Source organism: Centropristis striata, chromosome 6 (genome assembly GCF_030273125.1).
Source record: "Centropristis striata isolate RG_2023a ecotype Rhode Island chromosome 6, C.striata_1.0, whole genome shotgun sequence".
Lineage (NCBI taxonomy): Eukaryota > Metazoa > Chordata > Actinopteri > Perciformes > Serranidae > Centropristis > Centropristis striata.
In genome coordinates, this window is record NC_081522.1 from 2,520,871 (window position 1) to 2,545,471 (window position 24,601).

The 24,601-nt window shown below is 36.3% G+C and overlaps 1 protein-coding gene across 1 annotated transcript; it reads right to left on the reverse strand.

Annotated features, from left to right (window-relative positions):
• Positions 1–2,980: 2,980 nt before the first annotated feature.
• Positions 2,981–23,199, reverse strand: pnp6 (purine nucleoside phosphorylase 6). The gene is made up of 6 exons (XM_059334303.1): positions 23,076–23,199; positions 16,282–16,451; positions 15,007–15,110; positions 7,420–7,595; positions 7,116–7,306; positions 2,981–3,717 (listed from the first exon to the last, which is right to left on the reverse strand). Exons 1-6 carry the CDS (start codon positions 23,108–23,110, stop codon positions 3,521–3,523), a joined length of 873 nt encoding a protein of 290 aa, XP_059190286.1. The 5' UTR covers positions 23,111–23,199; the 3' UTR covers positions 2,981–3,520.
• Positions 23,200–24,601: the final 1,402 nt, after the last annotated feature.

Consider the following 24,601-nt stretch of genomic DNA (forward strand, 5'->3'; position numbering starts at 1 on the left):
TATGGAGTCTTGGGCTATTTTGTCAATTTTTGAATCATTTTCATGTCTTTTTTTGTCATTTTGTGTCTTTTTTTGGTCATTTTGTGTCTTCTTTTAGTCCTTTAGTCCAACATAAAATGTGATTTTGAATCTTTTTTTTACTTTCAAAACACTATCATGCTCAATAAAGAATTTTAAATGTTGCAAATGTGCATTAATTTCAGAGTACACTGAGACATTAAACTGCATCATTTTCAATTAAATTCTGGAAAAGTTGGTGTGTTCTAAAACTTTTGACCAGTAGTGTATGTAAATTATGAGTTTTTTGTTTCTTGTTTATGGAGCAGACCCATTTTCAGATTTTACATTTCGATGATGGCAGGCTTCACTCTGAGTGGAATTCCTCTTTAAGACTAGCATTAGCATGTTGATGTTAAGCCTGATAAATGGTCCAAGAGGTAGTGGTGCTGATCTAGGGTTTCTCTGGCCTTTGCAGCTCTAATGAATGAGGTGGTCAAGGGGACCTGGCAGGAGGTTCCAGATCAGCACAGAGAAGATTGAAAACTGCAGGCACTGGTATTATAGCCCTCCCTGAAATTACAGTGTTGTGCTCTCCTGTTGTACAAATAAAACAGATCTAAATGCAATCCACCACAGAAAAACCTTAATAAATCACTCCTGCTTGACCAGATTAGCCTTTGATTTTAGGTATTTCTTTCAGATTATATTGTTCCTTTAGTGTGGAAAAGCATTGCAGAAACCGATTTTGCTAATACTATGTTGACTTTCAATGGAGATAATGGATAAGTTCATTCATTCATTCATTAATGATGAAGGATTACGACTGACATAACATTTCAATTTTGTTATATTTTATCAATAAATACTTTATGTCATTTATATAAGTGTTTGTCTACTTCAAAAATAAACAACTCTGATTTAAACAGTGGAGTGCAAATATACCCACTTTGATTTATAGCTAAATAAAGTATTTGATGTTACATTATTAATAACAGGCAAAATAATCTAATCTAAATAAAATAAATTGGCTTTACTGATCCTGTTTGATCACACAACTGATTCTGTGTTCTCTCTAGTTAGCGACTTTTTTTTTCTGTGGATTAATTCAGCTCTTTCCCTGCACCAACACATAAATGCACAGCGTCTTCTGAATGCATCTTAAGGTAGCAGTTGATGCATTCATCGGTGGTAGCTGCATTTTTGCTCTCACAGAAGGCAAATAAAACATACAGCATATATTTAAATAGCAAATCAAAGTACACTACCGGTCAAAAGTTTTAGAACACCCCAATTTTTCCATTTTTTATTGAAATTCAAGCAGTTCAAGTCTAGTTTTTTTTGGTAATTTTGTGTCTTTTTTTAGTCCTTTAGTTCAACATAAAATGTGATTTTGAATCTTTTTTTTATTTTCAAAACACTATCATGCTCAATAAAGAATTTTAAATGTGCATTAATTTCAGAGTACACTGAGACATTAAACTGCATCATTTTCAATTAAATTCTGGAAAAGTTGGTGTGTTCTAAAACTTTTGACCAGTAGTGTATAATTAATAAAGGGTATCCCTCTACATGATGACTGATTGACATGTTGTAATTGACAACATTCATTATAGACAATCATCTTAAAATTAGGTTAAAACAAAAAAAAAATGTTTTGCCGAGGCCCAGTTAACAAGAACAGGGATAGTAGATAGTGAGCAGCATTAACTGACCATAAAATTGTCTTGTATTCATTATATTGTTGATATGTAATCAAATATACAGGTTCACCCATCAGAAAGCCCCCCGTCTTTTTCTATGCCGTCACTCTGGGTCAAACACAGAATACCACAAAGAGAAAAACCAAACAATCCTGCAGCATTAATGCAGGATAGAATTACATACCGGGGGGAGTTGTACGAGAGCCACCACTGAGTTCCTATCGCATTTATTGATCCATGATCTGGGATATACAGTACAGGCCAAAAGTTTGAACACACCTTCTCATTCAATGCGTTTCCTTTATTTTCATGACTATTTACATTGTAGATTCATCAAAACTATTACATGTGGAATTATGTACTTAACAAAAAAGTGTGAAATAACTGAAAACATGTCTTATATTCTAGTAAGCAAAGGGTGGTTACTTTGAGGAATCTAAAATAAAAAGACATGTTTTCAGTTATTTCACACTTTTTTTGTTAAGTACATAATTCCATATGTGTTCATTCATAGTTTTGATGCCTTCAGTGAGAATCTACAATGTAAATAGTCATGAAAATAAAGAAAAACGCATTGAATGAGAAGGTGTGTGTCCAAACTTTTGGCCTGTACTGTATGAGAGCATGGTCATTTTAAATAGGGGAATGGTATACTGTAATAAACACCTGTACGTTTTCATTAAAAAAATTGACTTTCACAATATTAGCCTGGTTTCCAGATGATTTACTTAAATTTGTGCTTTTTTTTTTTTCAACAGTGATGCTTGGTCAATAAAAATACAGCTAGGGCAGTGGAGAAACATTGTGATTCCGCCTGATTTTAAGAAATTCTATAAGTATTTCAAGGGGTCTGGTCAAATTAAAGACAAACCTTACCTTCTATTAACTCATTGAAGCCTGGAAAGCGGATACGTCATTTTGTAGTATTTGTATACAGTACAGGCCAAAAGTTTGGACACACCTTCTCATTCAATGCGTTTTTCTTTATTTTCATGACTATTTACATTGTAGATTCTCACTGAAGGCATCAGAACTATGAATGAACACAGATTCCTCAAAGTAACCACCCTTTGCTTACTAGAATATAAGACATGTTTTCAGTTATTTCACACTTTTTTGTTAAGTACATAATTCCACATGTGTTCATTCATAGTTTTGATGAATCTACAATGTAAATAGTCATGAAAATAAAGGAAATGCATTGAATGAGAAGGTGTGTCCAAACTTTTGGCCTGTACTGTAAGCTCTCAAATACTTTTTGAATTTCATTTCTATCTGCTACAGAGGCTGAAAAATCTATTATTTAGTAGAAGCGTTGACACTTCTGTTGAATTTACAGAAAAACTTCAGGTTTTAGGGGCTGATTTTACAGGCAGTTTTAGGCCTCAATAGGTTAAACCTATTAGATTAATGGCTAACTGGCTAATTGTTGACGTTTCTATTTATAGATGCACCTTTAAAGAACAAATTTAGCTAGCTTTCAGAAATATTTTGTATCAGGTTTCTATGAATGTGAGAATCGAGGGTTGCGGATGTCTTGAAGTGATAGCACTGAATAGCAAACTAGACACATACTATATTGTCAACATTTATCAATTTTCTTTACTCTGCCCTCGACCTGAAAATAACTCTCAATCACTCTCCAGTTACCCACAATAGCCCAATCTATATGCAAATACGTAATAACTTCTCCACACTGTGAGAGTTCACCATCTGCACATACTTTTAACTTTTGTTCAAGGCTAGGGTTAGTCACCAAAGATTTAAGTGTAAGCCTGGAAAATAATTTGTTAGTTGTTGTTGATTTTCAGATGAAGGTACTAGATCTTGGTGATCAAGTTGCTGACGAGTCTCTGGAGGTCCTGGGTTCTGAGCTCGGTGGTCCTCAGCACCTCCTCGTGGTTTGCCTTCTCAGTGCTGCCGTAATCTGTCACCACCTTGTTGGTGATGAGGGACAGACCCGCGACACGAAGGCCACAGTGCCGAGCCACCACCACCTCTGGCACTGTGCTCATACCTAGATAGAGGGGGAAAGTTTCAGGTGCACTGAAATCAACAGGATTACAATAATTCATTCATTACCATTAACCGCTTATCCGCAATCGGGTCGCGGGGGGGCTGGAGCCTATCCCAGCTGTCATTGGGCGAGAGGCGGGGTACACATAGAGACAGACAATCACACTCTCATTCACACCTACGGGCAATTTAGAGTCAACCTAAGTGCATGTTTTTGGACTGTGGGAGGAAGCCGGAGAACCCGGTGAGAACCCACACTGACACGGGGAGAACATGCAAACTCCACACAGAAGAGCCGCAGGCGGGAGGCAAACCGGCGACCCTCTAGCTGTGAGGCGAGAGCGCTAACCACTACACCAGAACGGTTAAATGAAAAAACGAACGGTAAATAATAACGAGTGCGTCGTAATTCATATAAAGTTGATATAAAGTATCAAAAGGCTTCTATAGTGGCTGACTGACAGGACACAAGGTTTGTTAGAGTTTATTTTATTCTGTCATATATATTAGTGGCTATATTTGTTGTCTTAACTATAGTAAAAGTGCTTGTTAGCTCTAGTGCTAATGATAATGTTTGCTATTTTTTTTCAAAATAAAAGCACTGCGGTGATATTGATTTCTAATTTCTTGGTAACCTCATGCGGGCCGGACAAGGACAGCCAACGGGCCGGATGTGGGCCGCGGGCCGCCCAATGCCCAGGTCTGTGTTAGACCCTATGTCACTGAAACTTACTTCTGGGTTTAAAAACTCCTGATGAATGGTGCCTTGCTTCCCTTCATGCTGCTAATATCGGAGCTTGACACTCTTTTTCTGGCAGAGGATTGTCTGCATACATTGTCTACCCATGAGCTGGTTGAAAATCATCAAAGTATCCCTTTAAAACACTGCAGCTCATAATATTGGCATTGGCGATCTCTTCCCACACTGAAAAAAGAACCAACTTAATTGAATTGTTTCATTTGGTAACACCTAAATGAATTAAGTTCTTTCAAATTAATTTAATAAGTTAGATTTACACAACTGTTTTAAATTAATTTGAAAGAACTTAATTCATTTAGGTGTTACAAAATGAAACAATTCAATTAAGTTGGTTCTTTTTTCAGTGCACCGCCTCTTTTGTGAAGTTACACTTGGCACTGTGCCCTTCACTTTGCCTTGTAGGTTGATCTACATTGTACTCTCCAGGCAACGTTCTGCCTCATAGATTCTCCTGTGATACTCAACCAGCACCACTGGTATTTTAGTCAGGTAGTGAGCTAGATAAAGTATGTGTATTTATAGCAGTGGTGGACAGACAAGAACTGCAATCCAATTATTACCATGTGCTGAATGCCACCACAAGTGTGAAGAGTTGATGCGACTTTAAAACATTATTAAAAACCTATTTATTCTCCTTGGCGTTCAGTCCCAGCTAGGCAAGAATCCTTGGCTTTCTTTTTTACTTTTTTACCCTTTTATTTGTCTTTTTTATCTCTTACTCTGTTTTGGATTAAGCTTTTATTACTATTTTATTCTATTTTATTTTATTGTTTTACTGTTTTTAGTATTTTATTCTTTTTATTGTTTTTATTTATATCCAGTTGTAAATGTGCTCTATAAATAAACTTTGACTTGACAAACAAAACGTGGTCATTTAAAAGGAGGTCCATATGAAATTGAATTAATTTTGAAATGTCTATGATATAAAATGCGGAAGCTACTGACACAATTGAGAAAACTACTAAAAAGGTTATTGAGGATGAATCTCAGTTACAGTCTAAAAGCTGAAGCTGCTATCTACACCGATAGCCTATTTGATTACATTTTGGCAAGTCTGCATCATGGAAACTCATCCTGCTTATGCTTCCCATTCTAGGGAGAGTACAAATTCTAAATAGGACATTATCTGTTCTTATCCAAATATGAATATGTAGTCCCACATGCAATGAAAGGGCATGAAAATCCTGCTGGATGTAACTCATCTCTTTAGGATCCTCCCATCAGGTAGAAGGCTGAAGGCTATTAACACGACAAAATCACGCTTTTTAAATAGCACATACTGTAGTGCAATTTGATTTTTAACCCACTGAAGCCTGGAAAGCGGATACGTTGTTTTGTAGTATTTGTATAAGCTCTCAAATACTTTTTGAATTTCATTTTTATCTGCTACAGAGGAAAAATCTATTATTTAGAAGAAGCGTTGACACTTCTGTTGAATTTCCAGAAAAACTTCAGGTTTTAGGGGCTTATTTTAAAATCGCCCAGAGGTTTTACAGGAAGTTTCAGGCCTCAATGGGTTAAATAGCTCTCAATCTTTGCACCAATACCTCATGGAAGTAGATCAATCCAATACAGGTCTTGGATTGATGAGTGTGTGTTTCAGATTTTTTTTGTAACTGTATTTGTATGTATGTATGTGTATACATATGTATATGTATGTGTATATGTACATATGTTTTATTTATTTATGTCTCACATCAGCATCCTTCTGTTACATTTGCACTTTTGGAAGTGAACTTAAAACCTGCACTTTGGGTGAACTTCCACTAAAGTCACTTGACACTTTAGACTCTTGCCTATGTGGGGAGGAGCCACACTGCAAAAAAGCCAACTTGTATTTTTTGGCTTAAAACAGTGATTTAATTTGGTAAAACTTGGAAATATAAATTACTGACATTTAGGGCAATAATGTAAGTTAGCACAACAAAGGAAGCCAGTTGTCTGCTCAAAAACAAGTTGGTGAGTTGTTGTTAGTTATATCTTTAAGTTGGGGTTCACAACAAGGGACAATAGTTCTGTTAACTCTTATTTCTTTGTTGTGAAATTCTGTCATGAGCGAAAGCTAGCGGCTAACTGATGCTAGCGGCTAACTGATGCTAGCGGCTAATGGATGCTAGCGGCTAACGGATGCTAGCGGCGCTACTTGTTACAGCTACAAAAGTAGCCATTAGCGTATCAATGCTAACTCAAAATTGTGGTCACAACATTAGCTGACATTCATAGCGGCGTTACAATCGTGCCAGAGAAATTCAGAGTTGAGCAAACTCGAAAACAAAACTTAAAATATTTAGTTTAATTGTCCAACTTAAAATTTTATCGAAGTTTGTTGCCTTGAAATTTTGAGTTCGCCCATCTTTTCTTTTTTTGCAGTGCATGAATGAATGAGTGAATCATGTATGTACTATGTCTTATGTTTATGTCTGTGGCTTCCTATTTTGTGTGGTGTTTGTCATGTCTGTTGCATTGTAGAGCACACTGCAGCAAATCCCTAACAACTTCTGTTGTATGGCAATTAAAGTATTGAATCTTGAATTGAATTCATATTCATTTACATATCATTTGCACTGTTGCACTGAAGAGACTGTTCCACAACACATCAGTGTTGTCCCTTTAAGTGAGCAAGAGAGGGCTGTACTAACCCACAGCATCAGCCCCCAGCGTCTGCAGGACTCTGCACTCTGCAATGGTCTCATATGTCGGTCCAGCCAGCATGCAGTAAACTCCTTCCTGCAGGAAGCTACCGCAGCCCTGCTCCTCTGCTGTTTGCTTGGCCAGAGCCCTCAGCTCACGGTCATATGCGTCTGACATGCAAGGGAAACGCACTCCAAACCTGGAGAGACAGTAAATGAATGAAAAGCACATAGCAGCAGCACAAAAATGTAGCCAATGCACAGGTTTTGCTTTGCTTTGTTTCATAGCCCTGCCTTGGTGTTTGTGCTGTACCTGTCATCATTGTGCCCACAAAGCGGGTTCTGCCCTGCAAAGCCCGGCATGTTGATGTGATCCTTAATGAGCATGATGTCTCCCACATTGTAGCTGCCATTGACTCCCCCCGCTGCATTTGTCACAATCAGAGTTTCCACACCCAGCAACTTGAAGACTCGTACCGGGTACGTCACCTGGAGTGACAAACATTTTGCACTTCAGACACAGACACTGTTGTTTTTTTATGCTTTAATATCAGATTATTACAAATGGAAGTTTCAAGACGGGGTCACCAAGGTACAACAAAGGAAAAACAGCAGAAAATGGTCAATATTTTAAAACGTACAGCCAGTGGCGGTTCTAGACCAATTTTACTGTGGGGGCCAAGGAGGGGCCAGTGTTTATTCAGAGGGGCACATTAGCACATGAAAAAATGGCAAAGATGATATTTAAGCATTCAAAATATTTGAATGTCTTGAAAAAGACATAAAAATGACACAAAATGACCAAAAAAGACACAAAATGAGAAGACAGAATAACAAAAAAGACACATAAATGACACCAATGACAAAAAAGGTACAAAATAACTAAAAAGGACACAACAACAGACACAAAATTACCCAAAAAAAAGACACAAAAAGACACAAATGACCAAAAAAGACACAAGATGACTTACAAAGACACGTAAAGACATGAAAAGGATTCAAAAATGGACAAAATTGCCCAATAAGACTCCATAGAGTTAAACTGTTATACAATGTACACATTCTGGGTTCCTTTTGTGTACAATGAGATATTGTTTGAACAATTTGACACAGGGGCCACAGCAGGGGCCACAGCAGGGGCCAAAGGCTTCTTCACAGGGGCAGGGGCCCCTGGAGGCCCCTGTGAAGAACCGCCACTGCGTACAGCTCCTGCATACGCTGATGTCATCAGTGTTTTATTACTTTGGGTCCATGTTGAACTTTGCATGTCTGAAACAGTCGGTGTTCTGTTTTTTTTAGGACAGCTGATGGCCCATAAATGACTGTTGTTACTTCTCACTGCAGCCAAATTAGAAAATTTGTTTTTACGATTTCACATCTCTCTACAGCTTGAATTGCCTGTGAAAGTGTTTGCTAGTTAGTGGAGAAATGTTTTCAAGCACTTGAAAATGTCAGTGCTGTCATTTTGGATGATTGGATTTTTTGTTTTTGAGTTTTGCATAATGATAGTTGACTGTGTTGTAAGTTGACCTACACTTAAGGCTAATACACTCCACAAGAACAGAGAAATGTGTTTGTTTTCTTGAGGTGGCAAGAACAAAAACAAAGTTAGTTCTGGCCAGGACATTTCATACTTAACAAGAAACTCCAGTGAAGAACTCCTCCACGGCAGTACAAGTCAAATTCAAATGTGAATTTCTGATCAATCACAGATTAGTTGTCGGACACCACACAAGAAAAAGCTCTGCCCAGATCATGTGTCAGTGCTGTCATTTCAAAGATTGGATTGTTTTTGAGTTTTGCATAATGATGGTTGACTGTGTTGTAAGTTGACCTACACTTAAGGCTAATACACTCCACAAGAACAGAGAAATGTGTTTGTTTTCTTGAGGTGGCATGAACAAAAACAAAGTTAGTTCTGGCCAGGACATTTCATACTAAACAAGAAACTCCAGTGAAGAACTCCTCCACGGCAGTATACACGTCAAATTCAAATGTGAATTTATGACCAATCACAGATTAGTTGTCGGACACCAAACAAGAAAAAGTTCTGCCCAGATCATGTGTTAAGAACAGAGAAGTATGTGGAGTATGTGTTAGCCTTTAATGTTAGCACGTAAGCATGTAGTGTCAGGAAAGTCAGTAGTTACACTCTAGCAGGAAGCTAATAATTAAAAGTTGACTCCTGGGTGCCAACACTTATTGCATACTAGCTAGTTGTTAGTCAGTGATTACTTATGTCACCTGACAAGGAGGGAGAAAAAAGTCCCACAGAAACAGACAAAACTAGCAGCTCAAAAAAAGTGGTTTTGGTTTGGTGCTTTGAGCTTAATGCTAATTCTAACATGCTAACATGCCTACACTGACAATGCTAACAGGTTCATGTTTAGCATTTACATGAATTTACATTTAGGTGTAATGCTTACCATGTTCACCTAAGTTTAATATGTACATATGCAATACAATTAGTATGTTAATGCATACTTATTAACACTAACAACAAAGAATCAGGATAGAATGAACATTCAAATCAACATAGCAGGATCATTACAGCTGCAACCATTTGTATGTGTACTATTGCCACTTAGAAGATCTTTGACTGTTGTAGCGCCTTACTTGCTTAGATATTTTTTGCATAAACTGACTTGCTGCAGTTTGCAATTTTGCAGGTCAGGTTTTGTAGCAGTTACGATCAAATGAGTAATGGAGAGTACAAAGCATGTAAAGTTTCGGCTTTGCCTTCCTGCCGGAGAGGAATTGACAACTGTAGGATTAAATTGCTTCATATTTCTATTGAGTGGATCATCAAACTCTATCTATTTATTGATAATGAAATATTACAAACTAACAAAAAGGAAACCAATGGCTTTGTGGGGATGTTAAGTTGAAACGAACAGAGCCAGTGGCGGTTCTACACAGGGGCCTCCAGGGGCCACTGCCCCTGTGAAGAAGCCCTTGGCCCCTGCTGTGGCCCCTGTGTCAAATTAATAAGAAAATGATCAATTTATAACGATGAATGACAGAACAATTCCTACCTATTTTTTGTTCAAACAATATCTCATTGTACACAAAAGGAACCCAAAATGTGAACATTTTATAATAGTTTAATTGTGCAATAAAAGCTTGTGTATATATAAAAAAAGATCATTCTCACTGTACTGCACTTTCAAAATAAAACAAAAGCAATTGTGCACAAAAATGAGAAATGTCATTGTCGTACTAAAATAGTTGTTATTGTTGGTGAGTCTCATTGTTTCATTCAATGTATTTGTATCTTCCAAATATACTTAAATTCGATTTTTAAATAACCTAAAATAAAGGGTTTGAATGCTTAAATATCATCTTTGGCGTTTTTTAATGTGGCCCTCTGATTAAACACTGGCCCCTGCTTGGCCCCCACAGTAAAACTGGTCTAGAACCACCACTGAACAGAGCATAGATATAGAGGTACAACAGAAACATTATAGAAAATAAAACCTTCTCTGTCTCAGAATCTGCTAACACACTCTATGGCCCCACTGACCTGTGTTGTCACCACATCAACTAAAAATAGTGCAATGTCCCGTCTATCTTTATTCTATTTTCATAGGTTTACCATTAGGCAGGGTATCTGGCCATTGAGCAAATACTAGTTAAGTTTAAAAAACAATGGACAGACTGACATTGCTATCAACCGAGCCATGTTGCAGGTGTGGCTATATAATAAAAACAAATTATTCTGTTCAGCTTATGATTTTGTCTGATTTGACAAGAAAGCACATTTTGCTTGGGCAAAATCAACTCTTTGTGAGTTTAGGTGAGTCAGCTGGAGGCATTTCATACATTATATCACTAGAGGGACATAATGCATCTGGCTTTCTATTACTTTCGGTATGAAACTGGATTTTACGATTCAGTGGGGTTATATGGATCATTTTATGTGGAGATGGCACATCACAGCTGGTAATAAAATAAATAAAACCAGAATACAGTGTCTCCACAGGCCAAAGGCCAGTCCCACATCGACACTTTGACACATTGGGTGTTTTTTTACTGTCATCACAATTCTCCAGCTGATCATTCATCAAACATAGTAAATTGTTAGCCAAGGGTGTGAGCTATACTTTGGTCTGTCATATACCAAGTTAACACAACTTGATATTATAAAATTACAAAACCATGATTGAGAATGAACGGGTATGTAAAACTATATAAAGTAAAGTCCAGTTTGCACTGTTGAATTTAGAGTTATTAAATGTACACTTTTATACAACTGACATTTACAAAAATAATCAATTTTACAGGCAGCTTGATGTAAGCGCATGTTACAAATACCGTATATAAAATTATCACTGGGCCAATGTTTAAACTGGAACTTTAAATAAAAACATATGGAGCAAAATGAAAATCTTATAAAGAGACTCCCTCAGTGACAAGAACAACAAAGAGTGTTTAAAGATTACAGATGCTGTGAATGTTTTTCTCAAAGTGACAGACAAAGTCACAGTTTAAACTGCCAGCATTAGTTCAGTTATACTGTATAGTATATCATTTGCATCAGCAAGGTTTCAAAATGCCCAAGCAAGTTGGTTTGTGACAGAAAGCTGCTCACAGGGCAACTTATAGTCGTAACAAATAGATCTGTCTGCATCTCTGCACCAACCGGTTCTCACATGCACTGCAAAAAAAGAAACGTTGGGTGAACTAAAAATTTCAAGGCAACAAACTTCGATAAAATTTTAAGTTGGGCAATTAAACTAAATATCTTAAGTTTTGTTTTTGAGTTTGCTCAACTCTGAATTTCTCTGGCACGATTGTAACGCCACTATGAATGTCAGCTAATGTTGTGACCACAATTTTGAGTTAGCATTGATACGCTAATGGCTACTGTTGTAGCTGTAACAAGCAGCGCTGCTAGCATCAGTAAGCCGCTAGCATCAGTTAGCCGCTAGCTTTCGCTAATGACCGAATTTCACAACAAAGAAATAAGAGTTATCAGAACTATTGTCCCTTGTTGTGAACCCCAACTTAAAGATATAAGTAACAACAACTCACCAACTTGTTTTTGAGCAGACAACTGGCTTCCTTTGTTGTGCTAACTTACATTATTGCTCTAAATGTCAGTAATTTATATTTACAAGTTTAACCAACTTAAATCACTGGTTTAGGTCAAAAAATACAAGTTGGCTTTTTTGCATTGTGGATATCATTTCAAATTCAATATGAATTTGTTTATGAGTTAATCAATGTAATTCCAGCATCACAAATACCAAAAGTGACAAGTAATGAATACAAACAATGTAATTATGCAATACAACCCATTATGATGTTTTGCTTTGACACCCTGACTTTTCTTTTAGTGGCACAGCAGGTCAAAATTCTCACTTATCCTGTGAACTAGCTCAATATCTACGAGACAGATTGGTATAGACGTTTTACAGTGAGATGACAAATCATACAACTTTGGTGATTTGCTGACTTTTCTTCGAGGACAACCACATGGTCCATATTTGTGACTGAGAGATCGAAGGCATGTGTTGCCCCACTCTGCCTCTGATTGGCTTGCCCTGATATTCTTACCCTAACCTTAACCCATAAGAACCCAGACCCAGTTATCCATAAAGGAAAGTTATGGGGGATATATCACAGACCAAGTGAACCACGCAGAACATATTTATGATGTGGGGTTTTTTTGGTCATTCTGTGTCTTTTTTTAGTAATTTTGTGGGGTTTTTGTGTCTTTTTTAAGTAATTTAGTTTTTTTCTGTCATTTTGTGTCCTTTTTTGGTCATTTTGTGTCTTTTTTGGTCATTTTGTGTCTCTTTTTTTAGTAATTTTGTGTCTTTTTTAAGTAATTTAGTTTTTTTCTGTCATTTTGTGTCCTTTTTTTTAGTAATTTTGTGTCTTTTTTGGTCATTTTGTGTCTTTTTAAGTCATTTTGTCTGTCTTTTTTGTGTCTTTTTAAAGTAATTTAGATTTTTTGGTCATTTTGATACTGCCTATAGTGGCCCCCAGGTAATTTGAGTTTGAGACCCTGTTCTAGAATATTTAAAGTGTTTGTTACATGGGTGTCACCGTGGGTTCTTATGGGTTAAAACATCTTACTCCTCATGCCAGAACCTAACCAACACGAACCAACAAAGGCAATGACACAAGCCAATCAGAGGCAGAGTGGGGCAACACATGCCTTCGATCTCTCAGTCACAAATATGGACCATGTGGTTGTCCATGAGTTTGGTCTCCTCGGATACAAAAAGAGAAAATTGTACAGCATCACACAACCAACAATATGGCAGTAGATTTTTCATCTTGTTTTTTAAATACATTTTGACATCATTCTTCAGGTTGTCTACAGCTCATTATTACCAATATAGTCTAGTGGTAATCCCCATAGGCCCAATAGTAAACCCAGAATTGTTGAGTAGCTTAAAGTTTTATTGCAGAAATGTCGTCTATAGGCCTAATGGATGGAATTTGACTTGGTAGCTAAAAGTTGCACTTTGGGCAATTTGCATAATTAGCATAATAAGCCAATAAAGTGGAGACACCACAGGTGAATAGGGTAAAAAAAAAATCAAATAATAGATATCACCATGACAATTTCCACTGCAAGTGTGAAGGGGTGAGGTCCGCTGCTGCAGCCCATTCACAATACATACAAATAAACAGCAAGAAGATGATGAGACTGAAGGGAATGAGGACATAAATGATGAAGATGGTGAAGGCTATTGAGTGGGATTGTGCATGCACGCTGTTTGCAGTTCTTGTATATAATTATTGTGTGTGTGTGTGTGCGTGCTGTATAAAGTTCTGTCTTTTGCTGTATATGTTTCTTGTGGGTATGTGTGTGTGTGCATGCTGTATATAGTCATTTTGCATGTTGTGTAAAATTCTTGTATATAGTGATTGTGCATTTGTGTACATGTGCATGCTGGATATAGTTATTTTGCATATTGTACATAGTTCTTGTGGGTTTGTGCGTGTGCATGCTGTATATAGTTATTTTGCATGGGGCACTTCATTTCTTAATCCGTGCGTCCATAGGTCAACACTGCCTCCTGACCAGGTTCCCTAAAGGTTTTCACCAACTCAGACCCCCAAGTATACATGTTTACTCTTGGAAAAAATATTTTGAGCATGACTTTATCAAACGATCTGATTTTGTCTGTATGCAAATGAGCGCATATTTGATGAGATATGGCGATGGTGATATCTATTATTTAATTTTTTTACCCTATTCACCTGTGGTGTCTTGACTTTATTGGCTTATCATGCTAATCATGCAAATTGCCCAAAGTGCAACTTTTAGCAACCAAGTTAAATTCCATCCATTAGGCCTATAGATGACATTTCTGCAATAAAACTTTACAACATGGTCTCACAGGAATCCGTGGAATAGCCACGGAATCGCTCAAATTTCCGTGAAACTGACATGGATTTCGCTACAATGCAAGTTAATGACATATTTTTCTGGCGAGACCTTCACCACAAAGTGATTATGTACATTCACTGAGTGAATATTTAGAAAATAAAACATATATTTCTCGCTAGAAATGTGATCAAAATCCATTTTTATGCAGAAACAAAGTCAAAATATTGATTTTTTCACTAAAAATAAGAGAACTGTCCGCCATGTTTTTTGTCCTGACCGCCGGAACCTTGAAAGTCACGTGACTTGGAACAAACCAATAGGAAAAAATAATAGAATAGCCACGGGATATGACTGTCTTTAACTTGCATTGTAGCGAAATCCGTGTCAGTTTCACAGAAATTTGAGTGATTCCGTGGCTATTTCACGGATTTCTGTGAGACCAGGTTCCAACTTTAGGGTACTCAACATTTCTGGGTTCAAGAACACTGCTGTAACCTTACTTAAAAATTTACCACAACAGAATTGTATGAACAATAAACTGCAGCTTACCGTGTGGATGTCGTAACCCTCGTAGAAGTGGAATCTCCCCTGCATGCAGACACACTCACAGCCCTGCAGCCTCCCAAACACCAGCCGACCAGCATGGCCCGGCACTACACAGCACACATACAGTGTAAGCAGCTGCTAGCAGTGGTGGAAAAAGTATTCAGATCCTTTACTTAAGTAAAAGTACTAATACCACACTGTGAAATTACTCCACTACAAGTAAAAGTTCTGCATCCAAATCTTACTGAAGTAAAAGTAGAAAAGTATCAGCATCAAAATCTACTTACAATATGAAAAGTAAAAGTACTCGGGTTATGCAGAATGGACCCACTATGATTGTTTTATATATTCTTAATATATTATTACATTATTTGTATTGGTGATTTAATGTATGCAGTGTTTTAATTTTGTAAAGATAGGGCTCATTTAATGACTTAATATACTGTTAAAAGATTTAATTAAAAAAAACGTCTAATCACTTTACACTGATTATACAGGAAATTAATTATACAGGAAATAAATCATTTTAAAACAGAGTATTATATTCAGTAATTTAATTAGGTTGTTTTAACAAAAAGTATTCTAGTGAATTTTAAAGTGTTGCATTTTATGCTAAAACTACATGTTTTAAAACTGTTCAACCACAAAACATCATTTTATTTAGTAGAAGCTAAATGTTAGACTTAGGAGAAGGTAACAGACACCCAGTTTGCTTTTTTGAGTGTAGTTTTGATGGAGAAAATAGTTTCGTAGCTCTACAAAAATCTTACTGAAGTATAAGTACAAAAGTATCAGCATCAAAATCTACTTACAATATGAAAAGTAAAAGTACTTGGGTTATGCAGAATGGACCCACTATGATTGTTTTATATATTCTAAATATATTATTACATTATTTGTATTGGTGATTTAATGTATGCAGTGTTTTAATTTTGTAAAGATAGGGCTCATTTAATTACTTAATATACTGTTAAAAGATATAATTAAAAAAAACGTCTAATCACTTTACATTGATTATGTTAAATCTCGACCTGAAAAGTAACTAAAGCTGGCAGCTAAATCCTAGAGTAAAAAGTACAATATTTGCCTAAAAATGTAGTGGAGTAGAAGTAAAAAGTTACATAAAATGGAAGTACTCAAGTAAAGTACAAATACCTCAAAATTGTACTTAAGTACAGTACTTGAGTAAATGTACTTAGTTACATTCTACCACTGGCTGCTAGCATGCTAATGTGCCATTTCCAAACACTTCTAATAGATTTAAGATTCAAAGCTTACCAGTGCTGATGGGAAAACGTGGAATATCCTTATATGGGAACACATCGGTGTCACCCAGCAGATTACCCAGACTGCCCAGGCCTGAACCACAGATGATGGCTACTTTAGGACGCAGCTTTGTGTGGGCCAGAAGCCAGTCTGCTGTCTCCTTATATTCGTCATAACTGTATCTGAAAGTAACAAATAGAAAATTGATTTAAAAATGTTACTATACTGTACACTCAAAAAAAAGAACTTGTTCCCAGAACTAAATAAAATTATGGAAATAATTTCCACCTAAATAAAATGCTTTAATTTAGCGAGAAACAGTTTTGTTGAGTGAACAAAATCTAAATATGTCGGGTCAACATGATGTATTTGCATTACTGTTAATTAATTACCAGGGGTCAGTCCAACTAGATTTGTAAGGGTAATTGTAACATACTAACATAATTTTCTTGGGCCATTTAAACGTGTATGACATTATTAAGAGTTACTTTATTTAATAGGGTAGTTACAACTACTTTTTAAAATAGTGCAGTACATGAATTAATTGTGCTGAGCCAACAAAACAAAGTTAGGTTGAAGTGGTTTAGCCTAAAAGATTACCTTTATCATATGAAAATGAACATAATAGTAATTATTCAGGAAATAAATCATTTTAAAACAGAGTATTATATTCAGCAATTTAATTAGGTTGTTTTAACATAAAGTATTCTAGTGAATTTTAAAGTGTTGCATTTTATGCTAAAACTACATGTTTTAAAACTGTTCAACCACAAAACATCATTTTATTTAGAAGAAGCTACATGTTAGACTAAGAAGAAGGTAACAGACACCCAGTTTGCTTTTTTGAGTGTAGTTTTGATGGAGAAAATAGTTTCATAGCTCTATAACTAAGTACTAGGTAGATGAGGTTACCAAGGTGAAAGTGTGTATACTCTCCTATATATTCCAATGGCTTTTTGGCTGATATGTGGATATACTTTAAACAGCTGGAAAAAAGAGGTGAGTATACCACACATACTTTCGTATACCCTCCATTACACAATAATCTTCATCATTATCACCAAGGAATAAACACCTTAAGTACTACTCAACCTCACTCTTGTGTGTTGGTGTTGGCGAACAGGCATATCAACTATTATCAACTAGAGCAGGGGTGTCAAACTCAAATACACAATGGGCCAAAATTTAAAGCTTGAATAAAATCGCGGGCCAACATTGAACAAATAAACCTTTTAATATATACCAAACATGTTTTGCTTTAACATTAAATATGGAACCAGCAACGCTTATAAACATACAATATATAACTAAATAGTGCAGACATGCAAAATCAAATTTCAAATAAAAAACACATCAATGTCATTAATTTACAATAATAATATAATAATTTGGTATTGCCTCACGGGCCAAATAAAATTACACTGAAGGCCAAATTTGGCCTGCGGGCCAGAGTTTGACACCCCTGAACTAGAGGTAATTTATGAGGAACGTACAGCAATCTGTCTTTCAACAGTAGTATGAGAAAGAAAGTGTGAATTAAAAGTATGCAGGAAAGTTACAATACTTATTTTGGGTGCTAAAAAACAGCAGGAGAAATAAATGAATGCCTGTACTGAAATAAAAATGCTACATGTGTTTGGAAGCAACAGTGCATAAAAAAACAACACATTCACAAACCAATAAACTGCAATGGGAGAAGTAGGCAAAGACCTACACACCTACATGAATGTCAGGAATGCAGTAACACAACTCAATGCTTTTTCTAATCTCTAGATAAAAGTAAAATACTGCTGACAAGAAAAGCCAGTTTAGGTCGCATCCTGTTGGTTTTTACATTGTTTTGAACAACAGGTTTTACATAACCTGTCCTACCACAGGATTTCTTTGTCCTGAAGTTAAAATAAACTTTCTAAAACTCACTCCAAGCGATTGCTCATTGTCATGATATCCTGTAAAACCCATGAATTACTGTCTAAACATTATAAAATGTTTTAATTTTACCCAAAGCTACTTAAATCATAAAAAAAAAAAATAAAAAAATAAAAAAATAAAAAATAAAAAATAAAAAATAAAAAATAAAATAAAAATAAAAAAATAAAATAAAATAAAAAAAAATAATAAAACAATAAAACAATAAAATAAAGGGGTAGTGGGTAAATTATTTAAACAATGCAAAATGGTTTTCCCATTAATTTGATTTAATTATATTAATTCAATATCATTCTTCATTTGTTTTTTTAATGCCATTTATATTACATAAGCCAGTCTGAGAGCAGGAGATCACTTGAAATTCTCACTATAAATCTACATAAAAGTGGACCAGCATATAAACTGGAATATTGCAGTTCCTTCTGATTTCCAGTGGTGGAATGTTATAATCCAGATAAGTAAGAACAGTTAAATAAAAATATCAAAAGTTATAAACTCTGGATCCATAGCTAGGTCTGTTACTATTTTGCAACATAATAATTTTACCATTTCACATAATTATATTACATCTAAGGTGGGTTTACTGATGAAAATTAAAAGTTAACCCAAGATAGTATAACTATTTTTTTCTTGAAGGAATTTAATCTATATATGAAACATGATCATGACATCATCACATGTCCATGGCAAATGGAAGTGCTTTCTTATATATACACTACTGGTCAAAAGTTTTAGAACACACCAACTTTTCCAGAATTTAACTGAAAATGATGCAGTTTAATGTCTCAGTGTACTCTGAAATTAATGCACATTTGCAACATTTAAAATTCTTTATCGAGCATGATAGTGTTTTGAAAGTAAAAAAAGATTCAAAATCACATTTTATGTTGGACTAAAGGACTAAAAAAAGACACAAAATGACCAAAAAAAGACAACAAAAGATACAAAATGACTAAAAAAAGACACAAAATTACCAAAAAAGACACAAAATGACTGACAAAGACATGAAAAGAATTCAAAAATGGACAAAATAGCCCAAGACTCCATAGAGTTAAGTTGTTAACCCATTTCTTGTTCCCTGAAAAAGGCCTACTTGTATAATTCTGAAATGTACATTATTTTTCAGTTTTGGTTAAGCTTACCTTTTTTTATTTACCTCTGGCAGTTCACCACTTACCTTTGTACCCTTTCAAGCTGTTCATTTGACTTGAACTGCTTGAATTTCAATAAAAAACTGGAAAAATTGGGGTGTTCTAAAACTTTTGACCGGTAGTGTATGTGATCAATAATTTGTCATATAAAAGAAGAAGATCCACTTTTAACAAACAACAGTAAAACATTATATTTTATAAAACTGCCTTTTGGACAAATAGAGATAAAGTACTTGTTGCCATACATCAACACCATGCAATGGAGAAGTTAAAGGATCAGCTGGAGGGGAAGACACTCTGAGATGCAGGAGTAAAAGCACATGGAAAGGAACATTGTGTAAAAATGAGAATACATACCACATTGTGCAACACACTAATGGGTTTTTACTTTGCTATTTCAAGTCTATGAACCAAAGTATTACTCAGGGGTGCTGATTTCATTGGAAATGCCTTGAGGTACCACATTATACAAAGTCTGAAACAGTCTGTAATTCTCGTTATAAATCTGGTTGTAAAGCTATAAACTTGTTAATGTTCCCTCCATGCCTCAAGCGTTGTTATTAAAACACAATGACACTGAAGGCTGAAGCCTTTACCAGACCAATCTGCAGCAGGAGAGAGCCTGATGATTTTGAGCCCATTTTAGAGCTGCCATCTGAGATGACAGCTAAATCAGGCTAGCCTTGGGTGTTCAATCTCCCTACATTCCCCCCTTGTTTCCTTATTTAATTCAAAACTCCAAAAGGAGCCGGGGAAACTATCATTACAGAAGGTATGTTGGTAGCTGTGACAGGGTAAAGTCAAAGTGATGAATGTGAATAATGCTCCAACCAGCTATCTGAGTGGTGACTGCACTGCAAAAAAAGAAAAGTTGGGTGAACTCAAAATTTCAAGGCAACAAACTTCGATAAAATTTTAAGTTGGACAATTAAACTAAATATTTTAAGTTTTGTTTTTGAGGTTGCTAAACATGGTTTCTCAACTGTAAGTTGTACTAATTTATAGTTTTACATTGTAATAACTTTTAATCCTTACTTCTGCTAACTTCTGCAATGTGCTGAATTGGCACGATTGTAACGCCGCTATGAAATGTCAGCTAATGTTGCGGCCACAATTTTGAGTTAGCATTGATACGCTAATGGCTACTCTTGTAGCTGTAACAAGCAGCGCTGCTCACATCAGTTAGCCGCTAGCATCAGTTAGCCGCTAGCTTTCGCTAATGACCGAATTTCACCGCTTTCCCGCATTTCACAACAAAGAAATAAGAGTTATCAGAACTATTGTCCCTTGTTGTGAACCCCAACTTAAAGATATAAGTAACAACAACTCACCAACTTGTTTTTGAGCAGACAACTGGCTTCCTTTGTTGTGCTAACTTACATTATTGCCCTAAATGTCAATAATTTATATTTCCAAGTTTTACCAACTTAAATCACTGTTTTAGGCCAAAAAATACAAGTTGGCTTTTTTGCAGTGTGGGTGATCAAAAACAAAAACATAAATGTATGTCTGCATTCTCTGAAAACTGTGATAGCAAGCGGAACAAGACAACTGTGATACAATTGTTGGCCTGTCAATTGCAGAAGTTGCCCTTCACATAATTCTGCAGGTGGTAATGGCAGTTTTAAACACAAACACAAAAACACACTCTCCCTCAGGCTGACATACAGGTCTCTACTGAACTGCTGCTCTGTTAATGTGTGATTCATAAACAGATTTACTGTTGGTGCCAGCATAAGTCAGTGAATAGAAGGGTAGGGTAAGTATCCAATGTTGTTAGTAGTCAAGCCATAAAATCTCCTATCCAACTAAAACATGATGACATTTAATGCGTCTGTAGTTCTGCTGTCAGAGTGATATCAGTGTCACTGAAATGTTGTGAAAACAAGGAGGATAAAAAAGGAAAAAATGCAGTCTAAATGTCCTGAATTGACTAACAGTCTATAACCAACTAGACTGACAAAACTAACCATTAACAATCAAAAAAGGTGTTTTAACGATGGAGTATGTTGGCTAAACCTCCAAAAATAATCTCAGACCCTTTCATTAAAGGTAAATCAACATTTCAAATCTTCAAAGATTCAGTCTGCACTGCCATCTTGTTATTAGATCAAATACAGTCATGGAAAAAATGATTCGACACCCCTTGTTTTCTTCATTTTCTTATTCATTTTAATGCCTGGTACAACTAAAGGTACATTTGTTTGGACAAATATAATGACAAATATAACAACAAAAATAGCTCATAATAGTTTAATTTAAGAGCTGATAGCTAGATATTTCCATGGTTTTCTTGATAATAACCAAAATCATTATAAAGAAAACCATGGAAAATGGCTAGATACTGTATCAGCTCTCAAATTAAACTCTTATGAGCTATTTTTGTTGTTGCATTATATTTGTCCAAACAAATGTCCAAAAAAGGTCGAATATTTTTTTCCATGACTGTAGATATATTTTAAATATTTTTCCCCCTTCGTCTGGATCAAATCATATTTAAATATCAAGCTTTTTTTTTTATTGACATGTTTTGCATTAACAAACAAACAGCAAAATAAGAAGTGAGGGGGTTACATGCGAGAATAACATAATTACAATTAATAGTTATGTGAGATCATAGATGACATATTTATATTTATATTTATATAGTACTTTACAATATACATGTATAGGTATTTACAATGTAATATAAATTGTTTATATATATATATATATATATATATATATAATTGTTTATAATATTTGTATGTGACTATATTGATTATTCATACATATATATATGTATATAGATATAGAGACCTGTTAAGGGGTGGGACTCGATACGTTTTTTTTACTTCTTCCTACTCCCTTTCGAGCTTGCAGAAAGTGTCTGTTTTCTCAATTTTTTTTTTGCTTTTTTGTTTTGTTTTTTATTTATTCATCTATTAATATTTAAACTTGTTTTTTTTACGTGCTTGCATGTTCGAAATAAAGACAATCAATCAATCAATTAATCAATAGAGTGCAGGAAGGCAAGGTACATTTCTGGTAGGCCAACACAAAGTCACTTCAAAAACACGGAAACAGAGAAAATAATTCTAGAGTCTTTATGGCTTTCTTGTTTTCGGATTGAGTAATTGTATTAATGTATTGTTTGATTTCCCTTTCAAGACGGTAAGTAAGTACATGGTTTAAATATCAAGCTGCAAACACAGTGGGCTGATGTATTACGTAACACCAGAGTGTGACGTAAGCAGGAAGTGGGCTGGTGGGCTCTCCCCTCTCTGCTCTCGCGGAGCTGTCCGTGGTGCTGCCGGACCTGTTATGCTGCACCAGAGCAGGGAGCGGAGCGGGACGGGACCCGCATTTTTGGCAGACACCAAACAACACGTCCGACTAGTTTAACCCACCAGGACTTTCGCCTGTGAGCTGGAGAAGAACAAGACCTGCATATTAAGCGACCAGTTCTAGAGGAAGGAGACCTTTACGACGTGCCACCTGTGGCACACGCTGACGTCACAGTGAGCGGTGTCATCCTGGGAGGAAAGCCCCTATAGGCTACTAATCCCCGGAACAAATCCTTTATTTTCCTGATATATATTTATATCTAAACGATTCTCAAATAGCACAGTCAATACCAAAATGCGTCTTCACTAATTGCACAGACGATATGATTTCAACACAACTGGATATCCATAATATAATTAGGCTCCAGGGAACACCGACATCCAGCCTTATCGGTCTTACCTGCACTCACTGGAGCTGGAGGATGCCGCTTCCATATCTGACGATCAGCGTGACCAATCTACTGATGAGACGCTGTTTGTGTCGTGTTTGACAGACGTGTTTGGTTCACGGTGGCCGAGATGGAGATTGTGCTGCTGCGGACGGAGCGGCGGCGGTCATGCTGCGCGCCGACGTCACTGCGTACATGAGGAAGGGGCGGGCTCTAAACTGACTGCCGGTGCCTTTGAAGAAGACTAAATCCAATTTTCTACCAGGCTGGGCAGCTCACTGATCCGTTCTCTGGCAAAGACAGGGCTGGGAACAGAGGGAGAAACACTGAGAGGGCAACAGAGTGATAGAGGAATGGAGAGAAGAGCAAATTATAAGATGCAGCAACAACAATTCAAGTCACTCTGAGTTTGGTTAAACACCACAAATCCTGGAAACTCAGCATGATAGGTGCATAACTGAAACATGTTTGGACTACAAGTAGTTACTCTCTCTTTCTCTCTCTCTCTCTCTCTCTGTCTCTCCCTCTCTCTCTCTCACAGGGTTAGGGTTAGGACAACAATTCAAAGTGCTGACTCAGGGCTGACTGGGTTACAAGGAAAGAATGAAACTGATAGTAGAGAAAGCACAATAACTAGTACCAACAGCTGCAGTACAACTGTTGGACTTGTTAGAGTTCGTTTTTTTTTTTTTTTTGCAGAACAGATGAGGAGAGTAAAATCCTTTTGACTATTTATTTATGATAATAATGAAAGAGTGAGCATGTACATGGACCTTCTCTGTTCAGAAATTAGCTGCAACCGACTCCCAGAAAAGGATCCCTAACTTACTTTTACACAGAGTTTGATCACCATGGTTTAGACTCAGCCCGCCCATTTCGTTGGCACACAGACTAGTCCTAGCCTGTTGGTGCTTAAGCTTCTGGTCACCGCCCTGTGGAAGGAAAAAACAACAACAAACAGCACACTTCTGTATCTTGTCTAGTGTTGGTCAGTGCCTATCTCCACCTGGGCCCGTGGCCTTGAATTGGAGCACAAAGAGTGCTTCAGTTTTTCATCTGCTTGCCCTCAAATATGTATGTGCAAAGTGTTATCAGTATGTCCTCTCTTTTTATACTCCTTATTTCTGTGTGCTGTGCCTGGCACATAAAATGTGTGTTCCATGCCCCGCCAAATACACCTCTAAACAGCATTTTAATAAAGGTCATAATGCATAACAGCCTACAAGTCAAGATAAACTATGAACCAATATGATATAAAAACACATCAAATAAACTCTTTGAATACCTTGGCTACGATAACCGGAGCTATAATGCATTGTGTAAAACAATAAATTCATGTTATGAAAGGGAATGAATAGGGAATGAATCCAAGGCTGGGTGCACTGAGGTCATGTCCTCAGTATTATTTCTTAGTATGTAAGGATTTTTTACGCAGTGGAAGACAACAAGGAAGAAGGAGGCTTTGAAATAGCATTTAGTTATAACACAATGTGAGTGTGATTGTTCTGTGGTTTGTATCCTGTAATGTCATCTGCTG

Excerpts from the sequence above, each read along its gene's own strand:
- pnp6 (XM_059334303.1), bottom strand. The coding sequence starts at position 23,110 with ATGGAAGCGGCATCCTCCAGCTCCAGTGAGTGCAG. Across the intron at positions 7,596-15,006 it reads AGGGTTACGACATCCACACG|GTGACGTACCCGGTACGAGT; the intron begins GTAAGCTGCAGT and ends TTGTCACTCCAG. Across the intron at positions 7,307-7,419 it reads TGTGGGCACAATGATGACAG|GTTTGGAGTGCGTTTCCCTT; the intron begins GTACAGCACAAA and ends CTGTCTCTCCAG.